We start from the raw sequence: 14,329 nt of genomic DNA on the forward strand, positions 1-14,329 counted from the left end.
TGGGGCTCCCTCTCTGCCCTCCCAGGTGCTGCCCTGGGCTGGGGAAACGGGGATCATCCGGACAGATTCATCCCGTGTGTGCCAGCGCTGAGTGCAGCAAGGCCCTGGGTTTAATTGATGTCTGGGATCATGTGTGGGGAGGGTATCCAGGGAGTTTTCACCTCACAGATGTACAGAGAGGGACCTCCTCTGGCTCCTTTCTTTGCCTCAATACCCAGCAAGGGGCCCAGGAATATTGGGGGATTAATGTCACAACAGAGGGAAAAAGTCTGCCATTCAATCTATTTAAACATTTGATTTCACCAGTGCACCAATTAGACATTCCCTGTCTGAAGAGACCACGGATTAAAGCAACAGCAATGCTGAAAAAAATCATAATCTCTTTGGAGATCTGTCTGTGGACGGATCTTTTCTCTCAAATGATCAAGGCAAATATATGAAATTGAAAAAAAAAAAAGAAGAAAAAAAGAAAAAAAGGCCTCTTAGAAGTAAACTTTAGGGCAATGTGAATAATTTCCCCGTTCTTGTCTGAGCTCCCTTTCATGAGCTGCTTTTCCTTTCCCTGGCACCTTCTCCCTCGAGCCCATTTGCATTCCCCTAATTAAGGAGCTGCCAGCCCTGCAGATGCCACCGAGTGCCCTCTGTGGGGTCTGCAGGAGCCTCTCGGAGGCCGATCCCAAGGGCCCAGGTCTGGGGCAGGTGGATGAACCACCCCAGAGTGGAGTCCCAGCTCCTGCCGGGCACAAACCCCGACCCCGAGCCAGGAGCTCCACTGCAGCTTCCACCAAAACCAGGGGAGAACTTGGATTTCCCTCAGTGACACCCCCAGAGTGTCACAGGTGTCTCCGCTGGGCTGCTGGCACTTGGCAAACTGCTCTGCTTCTAACAAGTCTCCTTCTGACAAGAGAAGGCCCCAAATCTGCATTTTCCCTCCCCAGAGGCACTCGGGGGGGGTGGCGATGGCACCTCCCTGGTGCCAGCCTGGTGGCACTGGGATCTGGGATGAGCCCTGGGCTATTCAGAAAGGCAAAAGCACATCCTGAGGAGTAAAAAAAGCCCCAAACTCCCGTCCAAGCCCCTGTGTCATTCCCAGGCTGTGGCCGGCAGCAGAGCCACCCCCAAACCCTCCAGGAAAAGCAGGGAGGGTTCCAAGCTGACAGGGAAGGAGGGGATCCCAAAAGCAGGAGACCAAGTGGATTGTTTCTGCCAGCTCCAATCCCGGCTCTGCCAGGACCTGCTTCCAGCTCCTCTCTCCTCCTTCACATGAGTGGAAGGTCCAAATGGGGAAGTTTTCCTTGGCCAATGTGTTCTGGCAGCTGCACTGGGCCAGGTAAATGCACCAGCCCAGCCCGAGGCACAGGCTGCTTCCAGCCAGGAGCGCTGGCGTTTTCCTCTCCCGTGATTTCTGGTGCTCCTCGGGCCAGGAGTTCAGCTCAGGGAGAGGGGAGAAAGGGCAGGGGGAACCCAAAAGTGCCCATCTGGCAAATCTGATCAACATCAGAATTCCCCGGTGCTGCAGCATCCTCAGGCCCGGCTCCTGAGCCCTTGCAGGGCTTTAATCACCCCAAGGCACTCATGGCCAGCCCCAAGCCAAGCCAGAGCCCCTTTCTGTGCCAGCTGGGGCAGTTGCAGCCCAGCAGAGCCTTGTCTGGGTTTGGCTGCTCCTCACACCCGTCAGGAGGCACCAGAGGGTTTTCCAGGAGGATGTGGCCCTTCCCTCTCTCCCCTTTGCGGAGCTCCCCAGCCTGGAAGTAATCCAAACTAAATTTAAACAAGAAGTGACTCGGGCAGGCTGTCCCTAAATCTGAGTATCTCGTTTGAAGATTATTTTATCCTTTATGGATTATTTTATCCTTTGTGGATTATTTTATCCTTTATTTCCTCTGTGGTGCTGGACGCCAAGGTGAGAGCTGGTTCAGCCATTCCAGAGGGAGGGCATTTCCTTTCTGCTGAAGAGATTTCGCAGGAATTCCCTCAAGGTGGGGAGGATCCCGGCTGGGATCCCTCCTGCGGGCCAGGGTTCCACCACCAGGCACAGGAGCAGGAGCCTGCCGGGCCCTGGCAGACAAAGGAGCACAAGTCATTAATAAACCAAACAAAAATAATAAAGCAGAGCCAGAAAAGCTGAACGTGCTCAGCTCGGGAGAACAAAAGGAAGGGGAACCGTTTGTCACCTCATAAAGGAACTGGAAAAGAAAGTCTTTGACGATGAGGGAGGACGATTTGCTCTCATGGGCCAGTGCACAGCCAAATATCTACAAGCTGTTCGTGGCAGACTGATTGCAGCAGGGCCAGGATGCCATTGTACGCGCTGTAAAAAAACCAGGAGGAGAAAACCACCACCACAGAGAGGTACTTCAGAAATAAATCACGGCCTATTCATTAAACCAGATTATTTCAGTGAAATCTATTTCCCCCCTCTCTTTATTGCTTTGTTTTCTTTTATGTTAATTCTGCGTCTGCCTAAAGTTGAATTCCTTGATCTGCAACATCTTTAGCTTTAATTTTTATTTTTTTCCCCTCTCTCTTCTCCTCTTAGCAGCGAAATGAATTCAAATAATTTGCATTTATTGCAGGGAACATCCAGGCTCATCTGTAGCCCTTGGTGTGAGTGAATTGCTTTTCTGCTTCACGGGGCACACGGAGAGGCTGCAGAGCCCCTCTCCACCCCAGAGCCATCCCTGGCACTCCCACGGTGCTGCAATATTTATCATATCGATCCTCCAGAAAATAAATAAGCAAAATGATATTATTGGAAGCAATGATCTGATGAACCCAGGGACTGAATCAATCACTTGGCAGCGACTTTAGAACCAGCAGCTCGCTCGCTCTCAACTGCTTCCAGAGCCAATTTTCCTTACAAATGGGTTTCTCATCAACCTAAGCACCTCGCAGAGGGAACGTGTCCTTCCACCGGATCTCCTTGGAAAAGAGGAGTGTTATATCTGCGTGCTGCACCAAATCTAACTTCTTTATAGCCACGCGCTTCCATTCCTTAATTAACTTAAAATCTTCTTTAAAAAATGCTTGATTCACCGCACAGATTCAGCTGAGACAGACCTGAAATTCTCCCCGGCGCACAAACCCAGGGCTGGCTCCACACTGCTTCTGTTTGTGGGAAGGGATTTGTGGAAATCAGGGATGCAAACGCAGGGAATCCGCACGGCTTGCTCTCCGCCAGGATCTCCTGCACCACAGGAACAATACTGCTCCTGCGTGGCCCGGGGACAGCTGCTGGGGCTGGGGGGAGGAAACTGGAGACCCGGCCTCGGGCGATGGCAGCAGTGACCTGAGCAAAGCCACCCCAAAACACCGAGCTGTCCCCGGGGCTCCATTTCTGCACCAGCTCCCAGCCCCACAGCCCCTTCCTGGAGAAACTGGCTCTGGAACGCGGCTGGGAACGGCTGGGAGGGATTTCAGGGGGGAAAGGGAGCCCTGGAACCCTGGGGGAAAACACTCCTGCACTTCAGCCCTCTGGGAGCTGCAGGAGATGCTGGAAATGGAGCTGGAGAGGAGAGGAGAGGAGAGGAGAGGAGAGGAGAGGAGAGGAGAGGAGAGGAGAGGAGAGGAGAGGAGAGGAGAGGAGAGGAGAGGAGAGGAGAGGAGAGGAGAGAGGAGCTGCTGGGCTCTGTGGGAATCTGGCTGTGGGAAACAGCCCAGGAATTCCAGGTCTGGACGCCACGGTCCCGCAGCACCCGGGGGCAGTGCCAGGGCTGGCCTGGCGCTCTCCAGCTGAGCTGTTCCACCTGCGGTGTGGAGGGAGAGGTGGAATGTCGAGGCAGGAAGGGGCAGCAGGGGGGACACGGGCAGGAGACAGGGCTGGAAGTGCTGGCAATAACCTCACAGCATCTTCTGTGCTCCTAATCCAATGCCACGGGAGTCGCATCTTCCAAGGAACAGAATTCACAGCTCCTCAAGGGGCAACACCTTGGGCTTAACCCCTTCTTTGCTGCCTGTCCCTATAAACCTGGAGGATCAGCCAGGGAACCCTGCCAGACCCTTCCCCTGGTGTCAGCAGGACACAAAATCTCTCCTTTGGTGTCACCAGGACCCAAACCCTCTCTCCTGGTGTCACCAGGACCCAGATATTTTCCCCTGGTGTCACCAGGACCCAAAATCTCTCCTTTGGTGTCACCAGCACCCAAACTCTCTCCCCTGGTGTCAGCAGGACCCAAACCCTCTCCCCTGGTGTCAGCAGGACCCAAACCCTCTCCCCTGGTGTCACCAGGACCCAAACCCTCTCCCCTGGTGTCCAGCTCCCACCAGTGGCCTGTCACTTCACACAGCAAAGGAAAAGAATTCCATGAAAAATGGGCCTGACTGGGGAAAAGACTCAAACCTATTGATCCCTGTGCCAGAAGGACACGGTGCCTGTCATTAAACACGCGTGTTCTGGGAGCTGCTTGGCTGCCCTTGGGCCTGTTCCTCGAGTGAGCTGCGCACAGACGGACAGACAGACAGACAGACTGCTCCCTCCCTGTGGCTGCAGGCCTGGGGAGGAGGAATAAATTAATCAAGCTTACCTCTCCTTGCAGGAAAGCCAATCAAGCTGGCTTTTCAAAGGATAACTGCTATAAACCCTGCATAAAAAGGGGAAAAAAATCCAGCTGGGACCTCCACACTGGCTTTTTAACAGCTGTTTGTAAATATGTCCAATAACTCATCCTGTCAGCATGCTGGCTTGGCCATTACAAGGAAATATTCATAAACGCTATTCCCAGCGCTGAGGGCTCCATTTCCTTAATGAAATCCACAGAGTTTACTTTGCAAAGTTTAATTGCTGGAAGAATGGGTGTCGGGTTTCTGCAGCCGACCTGCTGCCCTGAAATCCTTCCAGCTCCCGTGTACAACAAGGAAAGAACTTAATGGAGCTTTCGCAGCAGTGGCTTAGCAGCTAAGCCACCTTTAAGCAATAATCCCAGCAAATATAGGTGGAGATGCTGGATTCTGCAGCCTTCCAGGAGAATAGGTTGTAAGTGATATGAAATGCAGTCCTGCTAATTGACTGAGCAGGGATTTCTGAGGGGAATGCCTCCAGCATTGAAATCCAAGCATCGATTGCACGCCCTGGATGAGAACGGCTGCAGCAGGACGGAGCTGGGTGGGGAGTGAGCAGGGCCAGGCAGGGGTGGGTGAGAGCTCTGCAATCCTTGTGTGGGTGACACACACCCCAGAGTCCCGGGCATTGTCACCTTCCACCTTTTACCCACTAAATCTGCCACAAACAGGAGCCTGGAGCTGTTGGAAAGTCACCTGCAAAGGCTGTGCCTGCCCAGGGTCCCCCTGGGGGCTGTGGGTGCCCCCAGGCTCAGCCAGCCCAGCCCAGCCCAGCCCAGCCCAAGGTGCTGCTCCCAGTCCCACAGCCCAGCTGTTGTTTTGATTTTTAAAGATTTTTAAGTTTTTTTAAAGATTTTTTAAAAGTTTTTTGATGTTGATATTTTTGTAACGAATTTTCTCACACACTTTATGTAAATAATTTGTTTGTTTGTATTTTTTTATTTTTTTTTATGGAAGAAGAGGAATTTGATGGCTCGTTGGTTTGTTTGGTGTCGTTGGAGAGGTGGCACTGTCACCCTCCAATCTACTCTCATTTTTGGAAATCTATAAGTGTTAGAGTCAGAAAAATCAGCCGCTGGTGGCTTTCCCTTCACGGGCTCGGCACCTGAAGCTTCCCCAGGTGCACACGGGGAGCTGGCAGAGCCCTCCAAGCCCCTGAATAGCTGGAGCCAATCTGTCCCCAAACCCAGCCTCTGCTGTAGGCAAATGCTGCAATTTCCCAAGGAACCTTTTCATCCATTTTTTATGCAGCTCACTTCCTTCAGAGGCAGGTTGGGGCTGGATGTGAGAAAGGAAACCAATATTTCACTTTCCTCCTGCTGCATTTTAATCCTGGAGTTTGGCACTTGGCTGAGAGCTGCCCCAGTTTGCCAGGGAAGACATCAGGAGCCAGTGGGTAACTGAGCTGCGAGTCATCAGTGCACAAGAGGACAGAATCTGGTTCATTATTTTAAAGGCTATTCCTTTATAATTTATTTTTTTTTCCTGCTTTATTTTAAAAATCAAGCTCGCTGCTCCAGCCTTCCCCTGCCACCCAGAGCCTTCCTCCCGTCCCCTTCCTCTGCTCTCCCACTTCTTTCCTCCTCTTCATCACTCCTCCTTTCTGATCATTTATTTTAAACCGCTTTAATTTTAATTAAACCCGTAAACAGGTACAAACAAACATGAAGAAAGGAAAGATTAAAGTCTGTTATCTACTAATTATAGTCCAGATGAGATGTTTCAGATAAATGATCAGAGCACGCTGTATTTATGGAGCTCATCAGCCTGTAATTAATCCAGCATCAGGGTTACACCCGTGTGGGCTGTTCTTTGTGGCACAGATTTGTTACCTCCTCCTGCCCTCACCGGGAGCCTCAGCGACTCCAGCTCGGGGCAAAATAAATCTCACTTGACCCAAAGGCTGTTTCCAGCTTCGGGGAGAATTTATTCCTGCTGCCTCTCTGCTCAGCCTCAGCCCAGGCTGGGAATCCTCATCCTCGTCCTCATCCTCATCCTCATCCTCGTCCTCGTCCTCGTCCTCATCCTCATCCTCGTCCTCATCCTCGTCCTCATCCTCATCCTCGTCCTCATCCTCATCCTCGTCCTCATCCTCATCCTCATCCTCATCCTCATCCTCATCCTCCATCCCCGTCCTCATCCTCATCCTTGTCCTCATCCTCGTCCTCGTCCTCGTCCTCATCCTCATCCTCGTCCTCATCCTCATCCTCATCCTCATCCTCGTCCTCGTCCTCGTCCTCATCCTCATCCTCGTCCTCATCCTCGTCCTCATCCTCATCCTCGTCCTCATCCTCATCCTCATCCTCATCCTTGTCCTCGTCCTCGTCCTCATCCTCATCCTTGTCCTCATCCTCGTCCTCGTCCTCATCCTCATCCTCATCCTCATCCTTATCCTCATCCTCATCCTCGTCCTCATCCCCGTCCTCATCCTCATCCTCATCCTCATCCTCATCCTCATCCTCATCCTCGTCCTCATCCTCATCCTCGTCCTCATCCTCGTCCTCATCCTCATCCTCGTCCTCATCCTCATCCTCATCCTCATCCTTGTCCTCGTCCTCGTCCTCATCCTCATCCTCGTCCTCATCCTCGTCCTCGTCCTCGTCCTCATCCTCATCCTCATCCTCATCCTTATCCTCATCCTCATCCTCGTCCTCATCCCCGTCCTCATCCTCATCCTCATCCTCATCCTCGTCCTCATCCTCGTCCTCGTCCTCATCCTCATCCTCATCCTTATCCTCATCCTCATCCTCGTCCTCATCCCCGTCCTCATCCTCGTCCTCATCCTCATCCTCATCCTCATCCTCATCCTCATCCTCATCCTCATCCTCATCCTCATCCTCGTCCTCATCCTCGTCCTCGTCCTCATCCTCGTCCTCATCCTCATCCTCGTCCTCATCCTCATCCTCCATCCCCGTGTGGCTGGGGACGGCCGAGCTCCTGCTCTGCTGTGCAGCCTGCTCTCATCAATAAATGTCCGTGTGTCAGCTGCAGCTCCTCAGACAGCAGCCAGGAGAGATCTGCAAGGTGTCATCAATTCAGGATTAGCTCCAGAGCCATCATTTCTTCCACTTTGTGACTGTCTGTCCCTCCCCGATCCGTCTCCCCGCGATTCCCCATCATGCTCGTTTACCAGCGTATCCCAGGGCTGGTGCATTTTAAGCCTTTTCCATTTTCCCTGCCGGTGGCTCTGGTTTAGGCTGTGGATTCCCAGCAGGGATTTGCCAGGCAGGGAGCGGAGCTGCTGCCAGGGGAGAGGAGCCCTAACCCTGCCAGGGCCACAGCAAGGGGCCAGCTCGCAGAAATTGTGCTTTTCATCAGACCTTGGTCTGTAATTCACCTTAAACTGCTTCCCCTCCCTGTCAGCGCCCTCCAAGCACAGCACATCTGTATTTAACTGGGGCTGGGGGAGCAGGGGAAGGAGCAGAACCCCCAGAACTGAAGGAGCCACCATCAGCTGAAGCTGCAACTGGAAGATTAACCCCCAAATGCAGACGGCCCAAACTTATAAAAATGTGAAAACCCGTGAGGCATCGTCCATTTTTGGGTGGGCTTTGTCTGTCCTAAATGTCCCTGAAGGCCCTTCAATAAATAAAACTGCTTTTTATTCCCTGAATTCTGTCTGGCCTCTGTTTTTAGGGAGCCCCAAAAGGCATCAGCCGAGCAGGGGAGCATCCCCAGCCTGCAGCAGGCACATGAATTATCACCCACACTTCCCTGCTGTCAGCACATTCCTCTCTACACAACTTCCTATTATTATGATTTTTTTTTTATTATTATTTTTTTGGCACACAACCCTGAAGTTTGAAACAGCTCAATCTTGCTCAAGCCATGCCACTGCCTCCAGCCTCGGGGGTGAACTTTCCATAAAAACCAACAAGAATCCTTCCACTGAGAATAGCAACCCACCCCCCGCAGCCTCTCACGTCCCCTGTGTTTGTTTTGGAGTCTTTAGCAGCTCCGACTGCCACCCGAATCCGCAGTGAGAGCCTTTCCTTGGTCTGGAGCAGGAAAAAGAGACTGAAGGCAGCTCTGAGCTTCAGAGGAGGGGAGGGAGCAGCTCCTGGCTCAGGGCAGGGAGTGAGGGTCGCTCATTAAAGCCAGGGCTCCTCTTGCTTTGAGCCCCTCTGTGCTGCTGGGATTCCCCCAGAGAACCCCAAGGAACACCAGGAGAGGTGTGAAACCCCCAAAAGCAGGGTGGGCAACGAGTCCCTCAGGCTTTGCTGCGAGCGTGGGGAGAACACAGGGCTGGGGAGGAGAGAGAGGGGAGATGCTGCAGCAGCGCAGGGCACGCAGGGCTCGGGCAGAGGGAAGCACCCCCAGCACCCCTGGATGCTGAATTCCGCATTTCAGGGGGTCGGGGAATGGTCTGGGGGGGAAGGGGCTGTGACAATCCTCCTGTCCAGCCCAGCCAGGGCAGGGACACCTCCCTCCATCCCTGGCGCTCCCAGCTCCATCCAGCCCAGCCTGGGCACTGCCAGGCACGGGGACATCACTCCTCATCCTCCCGTCCTGCTCAGTGGGAAGGAAGAATGAGCAGAGCTGTATTTCACCGTGATGAAGGTCAAGATCTTGCCACCAGCACATGAATCAAAGCTTTCCCTGGGTTCAACGAGCACATTACCTTGATAACTCCTCTGGTTGTGAAACCCAGATACAGATATTTCTTCCAGGTCCTGAGCAGCACATGTGCTCTTTCATAATTAATAGATTGCACCGTTTATAATCAATCATGGTTGAATTTACAGTGCAAACTTTTAGCATCACAAAAAACCCACGCCTGATTATCCAAAACTATTTATTCAAGATTAAAAAACATGTAGCATATGAATATTTTAATAAATATTAAATATTTATTTCTCCTTTCCAAAGCTTTCATAACGGAGCTTTTAATTAATCTGTCATTAAAAATTTATAGAGCCAGGTAGACTTTTAAATATAATTATTAAATGATAACTTTAAGCTGCAGGTGCTCACTCCTTCCTCGTGGCAGCACGATGAGCTCCAGCAGGAGCTGCAGGGCAGGGATGGACGGGAACGTGTCCCAGGGATGGTTTGGCTCCCTCTTGGCAGGGAGAGCTCTGCAGGAGCAGCTCCTGCCCTGCCTGCTCAGAGGGGCGGCGCAGGGAGCGGCCACAGCTCCAGAATTCCGTGTACAGGCTGCAAACCCCGCTCCTGTCCCTCTTCCCTGGGGCAGCCGGCAGGGAGGGACAGAGCCCGGTGCTGCCCGTGCCTGGGAGGGCTGGGGGCACCCTGAGCTGAGTGCAGGGACAGCAGCGTGGGCAGCGAGGGGCACTGACAGCGCGGGACCCCCATTCCTTTCACTAACCCCATTTCTCTCATTAACCCTATTTATTAACCCCATTTCTCTTATTTACCCTATTTATTAACCCAATTTCTCTTATTAACCCAATTTATTAACCCCATTTCTTTTATTACCCCCATTCCTTTTATTACCCCCATTCCTTTTATTAACCCCATTCCTTTTATTAACCCCATTTCTTTTATTAACCCCATTTCTTTTGTTACCCTCATTTTTTTATTAACCCCATTTTTTAAATTACCCCCATTTCTTTTGTTACCCCCATTTCTTTTGTTACCCCCATTTTTTATTACCCCCATTTTTAACCCCATTTTTAAAAATTACCCCCATTTCTTTTGTTACCCACATTTTTTATTAACCCCATTTTTTAAAATTCTCCCCATTTCTTTTGTTACCCACGTTTTTTATTAACCCCATTTTTTAAAATTCTCCCCATTTCTTTTGTTACCCACGTTTTTTATTAACCCCATTTTTTAAAATTCTCCCCATTTCTTTTGTTACCCCCATTTCTTTTGCTGCCCCCCCAGTCTGCTGCCCCTCTGCCTGCACAGAGCCCCGGGCAGGGATGCACAGCTTGCCCCCTCTCCTCAGGGCTGGGCACCCTCGTGGGCCACAATCCAGCTGCTGCTCCCAGTCCTGCAGGGAGGGTGGCACAGCGAGCTCCGCACGGGCAGAGCCCTGGGAGAGAATATTAAACTAAATAATAGCAATTAATTAGGCTTGTGTAAAGCTATTAACCTTCAAATCCCTGTAGAAATAATAAGTAATGCTCAAACCCTCCGGGATGCACGTGCTGTTCCCCATGCCAGGATAGAGGCAGGCTCCAGAGCAGAGGAATGATTTCTGATTTCTCATTTCTCATTTCTGATTTCTCATTTCTGATTTCTCATTTCTGATTTCTCATTTCTCACCTCAGATTTCTCATTTCTGATTTTTCATTTCTGATTTCTCATTTCTCATTTCTGATTTCTTATTTCTCATCTCAGATTTCTGATATCTCATTTCTGATTTCTCATTTCTGATGTCTCATTTCTGATTTCTCATTTTTCATTTCTCATCTCAGGTTTCTCATTTCTCATTTCTGCCCAGGGCAGTGCTGCAGCAGCCTGGGATCACTCCCATCCCACAGACCCACTGCTGCCCCTGGGGAGCAGGGATCCCAGGGATACCCCCAGGCACAGGAACCCCATTTCCAGCTGCTCACTGCAAACTGTGCTAGGGGAGCACCCCAGGAGTGGGGTTTTCTGGACAGGTGATCCCAGCTGTCCTTTTCTGCACCCCCTGGAACCCTGAACAGCTGATCCCTCTCCTCTCCTCTCCTCTCCTCTCCTCTCCTCTCCTCTCCTCTCCTCTCCTCTCCTCTCCTCTCCTCTCCTCTCCTCTCCTCTCCTCTCCTCTCCTCTCCTCTCCTCTCCTCTCCTCTCCTCTCCTCCTCTCTCTCCTCTCCTCTCCTCTCCTCTCCTCTCCTCTCCTCTCCTCTCCTCTCCTCTCCTCTCCTCTCCTCTCCTCTCCTCTCCTCTCCTCTCCTCTCCTCTCCTCTCCTCTCCTCTCCTCTCCTCTCCTCTCCTCTCCTCTCCTCTCTCCTCTCCCTGGAAGGGTCTGCCAGGGAGGCTCCCAGGGGAAAGGAGAGCTCGGGATGCAGCTCAGGGCATGGTGACAAGGGCAGGGCTCAGCCCTGGCAATCCTGGCTCTTCAGGGGTGCAAGATGTCCTGGCCTGCTGGAATGGAAGTGCTCTCCTCCAACAATCTGCCTTTAATGGGGTTACCATTGCAGAGGGAAAGCGTTTTATATGGAACCAGGTTTACATTATCCTGCTATTCGGAGATCTAGCTTGCAATGCTGTTCAAATCCTTTAATCCATAAATAGGATTCCAGCCAGAGCTGGGCTGCCTTCCAAAACTGTAATCTCCAGTATATGAATTATTACAAAAAGATTAGGGTGTTTCAAGTAATAACATTTCAAATAAATCAGCTTTCATGAAGGAACAACAAACTAATATCGGAAATAACAATATAAAGACATTTATAGAGCCACTTGCTGGAATAACTTCTCCAACCAGGGGGATTCTTTGCTCATTTACATTTTGGTTGTTTTTTTTTAATTGGAGGAGCAGACCTCTGTCCCCTGTCTCCTGGGCAGAGCAGGGAAGGTGCTGCTGGCTCAGATGGTCCCCTGGAGTCACAGCTCTGTTCTTTGGCACAGGGGGTGAGCTGCTGCTGCTGCTGCTGCTGTCCCCAAGGCCTCAGCTGTCCCTAATGGTCAGATAACCCTGGAGGCCACAAACGCCCCCCAGCTCCATTTTCATCGCGATGAGCCAGTTTAATGACGATTCCTGGTGCATTTGCAAAAGCCCCTCCCTTCCACGCCCCCCACATGCAGCAGTGTTTCATCCTCCCCCCTTGATTATTTCCTGCCTCTCTTGGCCATGGCTCCACGATAAATTCTTTGTTTCCCTACAAACTGTATGGCCTCTCTTGTGGGGCTTTTTAAAGAAAACTCACTCCAAACCTGTGCATCCTAAAAATAAACCAAGCCCGGGGCCAATGAGGAGCCCCTGGTTTGAATTCGGGCTTTGTGACAGCACTAAAAAGGGGGAAAAGCTCCTGCCTGGGATTGCTGCCTGCTGGGCTCTGTCCTGGGCCCCAAAAAGTGCTCCTGGCCATTCCCATCCATTGTTCTGGTCCTTGTACCTGATCACCCTCGATCCAGGCACACCCAAAGGCCCTGAAATGAGATCTTTAATAAAAGATACTCTGGCTATTAGCAGAAACAGCTCCACTGGATATTTTATATGTATAAAAAATAAGTTGGATGGCCTCCATAATTTGTGGTGAGTTCCCTCAGCCACCCAGCTGTGATTTACACAGGACATTTTGCCCTTTGTGGCATAAATTACACCAGGACACACCGGAGAGTGAAGAGCACGTGAATCAGGCTTCCAGAGGTCTCCTGACGAGGAAAACTGGAGACAGAAGAAGTTTTATTTTAATGCAGAGGATGCAGGGCAAGGCCGAGCCCGCTCAGGTGATTTCCAGAGCAGCCCTGCGAGGTCACAGCCCCAAACCCTGCCGGTGCTGAGCTCCCCCTCCCCAAGGGGCAGCCCCATCATTAAAACCACAACCTCTGCAAGCCACTGCAGGCTGAAATAGTCTCAGTTGAAGGCTAAAAAAACAAACAAAGCCCACGCTGCCTGCTCTCCTTTTCACTTCTAATGGCCAGTGCCACAAACAAGCCATAATCACAGCAAATACTGCTCTTTTTGCCAGCCTGTAATTTGATTTTCTGGAGTGTGTGAAGGTGGAGAGCAGCACCTTGGGTAGGGCCTGTCAGCACACACACACACGATGTTATTTCTCCCCTGGAATTCATCTTTCAGGCATTTCAAATCGAGCTGAAACTTTGACACGCAGCCTGTCAATTCGGGGAAGAATTATTATTATGCTGAGAGAATGAAATAAATCAGGTGAGACTTTACCCCCAGCCCTGCCACCCACTGTGCAGAGAGCTCCCAGCTCCTGCCCTGCTCCCGAGCACCTTCCACTGACACAGAGCCCAACATCTGCCCCAGCAGCATTGCCCAGGGAGCTGGGCACACCAAGCGCAGGAACTCAGTGAAAAAAAACCAAAAATAACTCCTCCAAAGGCCAGGGATAAAGAAGCAGGAGCATTTGTGGGTGCAGGGGCTCCAGCAGAGCAGCACCAGCCCAGTTTACACCTTTTCCAGGAAGCAGAAGGATTTTTTTTCTCAAAAAATCCCCTCAATCCTGCCTGCTCCTGACCCAGCTGCAGGCAGAGCCCTTCCCTCAGCCAGCCCCCTCCCAGGCTCCCCCAAAACCCAAATATTTCCTTTATTTACCTGCGGGGCACGCACAGCAGTGAGCCCCTGCACTCCTTCATCTCCCGCACGGCACTCTGTGCTCACACCATCGATCTCGGGGCTTTTCTCTGGTTTTCCTCACGCCTGCTTTGGTTTTTGGCTGATGCAGACGAGCTGCTGCAGCCTGCCCTGGGCTGGGACCTCGGGGAATCTCTGGTTCTTCTCCCAGATGCATTCTGTCCCCCAGAACCCCCTCAGGGGAGCCGCCCTGCCCGAGCTGAGCTTTGCAGCAGGCTCGGGTCCCCTGCAGGAGCTCCTGGCGGATCTGGATGCTCCTCCAGGATGGAAGTTCCTCCCAGGACGCCCCTGGGATGATTCTTGCCCCCTGCCAACAATTCTCGTGAGCTCCCATTGCTTGGGGGGGTGAAGGGGAGGATCTCTAAGGTCCTTCCAGAACCTTCAGTGATTTACTGACTCTTCCTCACCAAGCTGAGGGTGCTCAGCTGTGAATTCCACGGCGGGGGGATTTATTATTTCATGGGCAGCACACTCTGCCACCCCCACCCTGCACGCAAAGCCCTGGTGAACAGGAATAAAGTTGTTTCCCTGGATTTGCCAGCGTTTTTAATGCCT

At 51.7% G+C, this 14,329-nt stretch overlaps 1 protein-coding gene across 1 annotated transcript in view; it reads left to right on the plus strand.

Annotated features, from left to right (window-relative positions):
• The window catches only part of TRAF3IP3 (TRAF3 interacting protein 3), an 87,230-nt gene that overhangs the window by 10,084 nt on the left and 62,817 nt on the right, over nt 1–14,329 (plus strand). The window contains exon 5 of the mRNA XM_038162313.1: nt 6,509–6,622. Coding sequence (XP_038018241.1) covers nt 6,509–6,622 — 114 coding nt within the window. The remainder of the gene's footprint in view (nt 1–6,508; nt 6,623–14,329) is intronic.

The sequence above is a fragment of the Motacilla alba genome, chromosome 26, assembly GCF_015832195.1.
Source record: "Motacilla alba alba isolate MOTALB_02 chromosome 26, Motacilla_alba_V1.0_pri, whole genome shotgun sequence".
Classification (NCBI taxonomy): domain Eukaryota; kingdom Metazoa; phylum Chordata; class Aves; order Passeriformes; family Motacillidae; genus Motacilla; species Motacilla alba.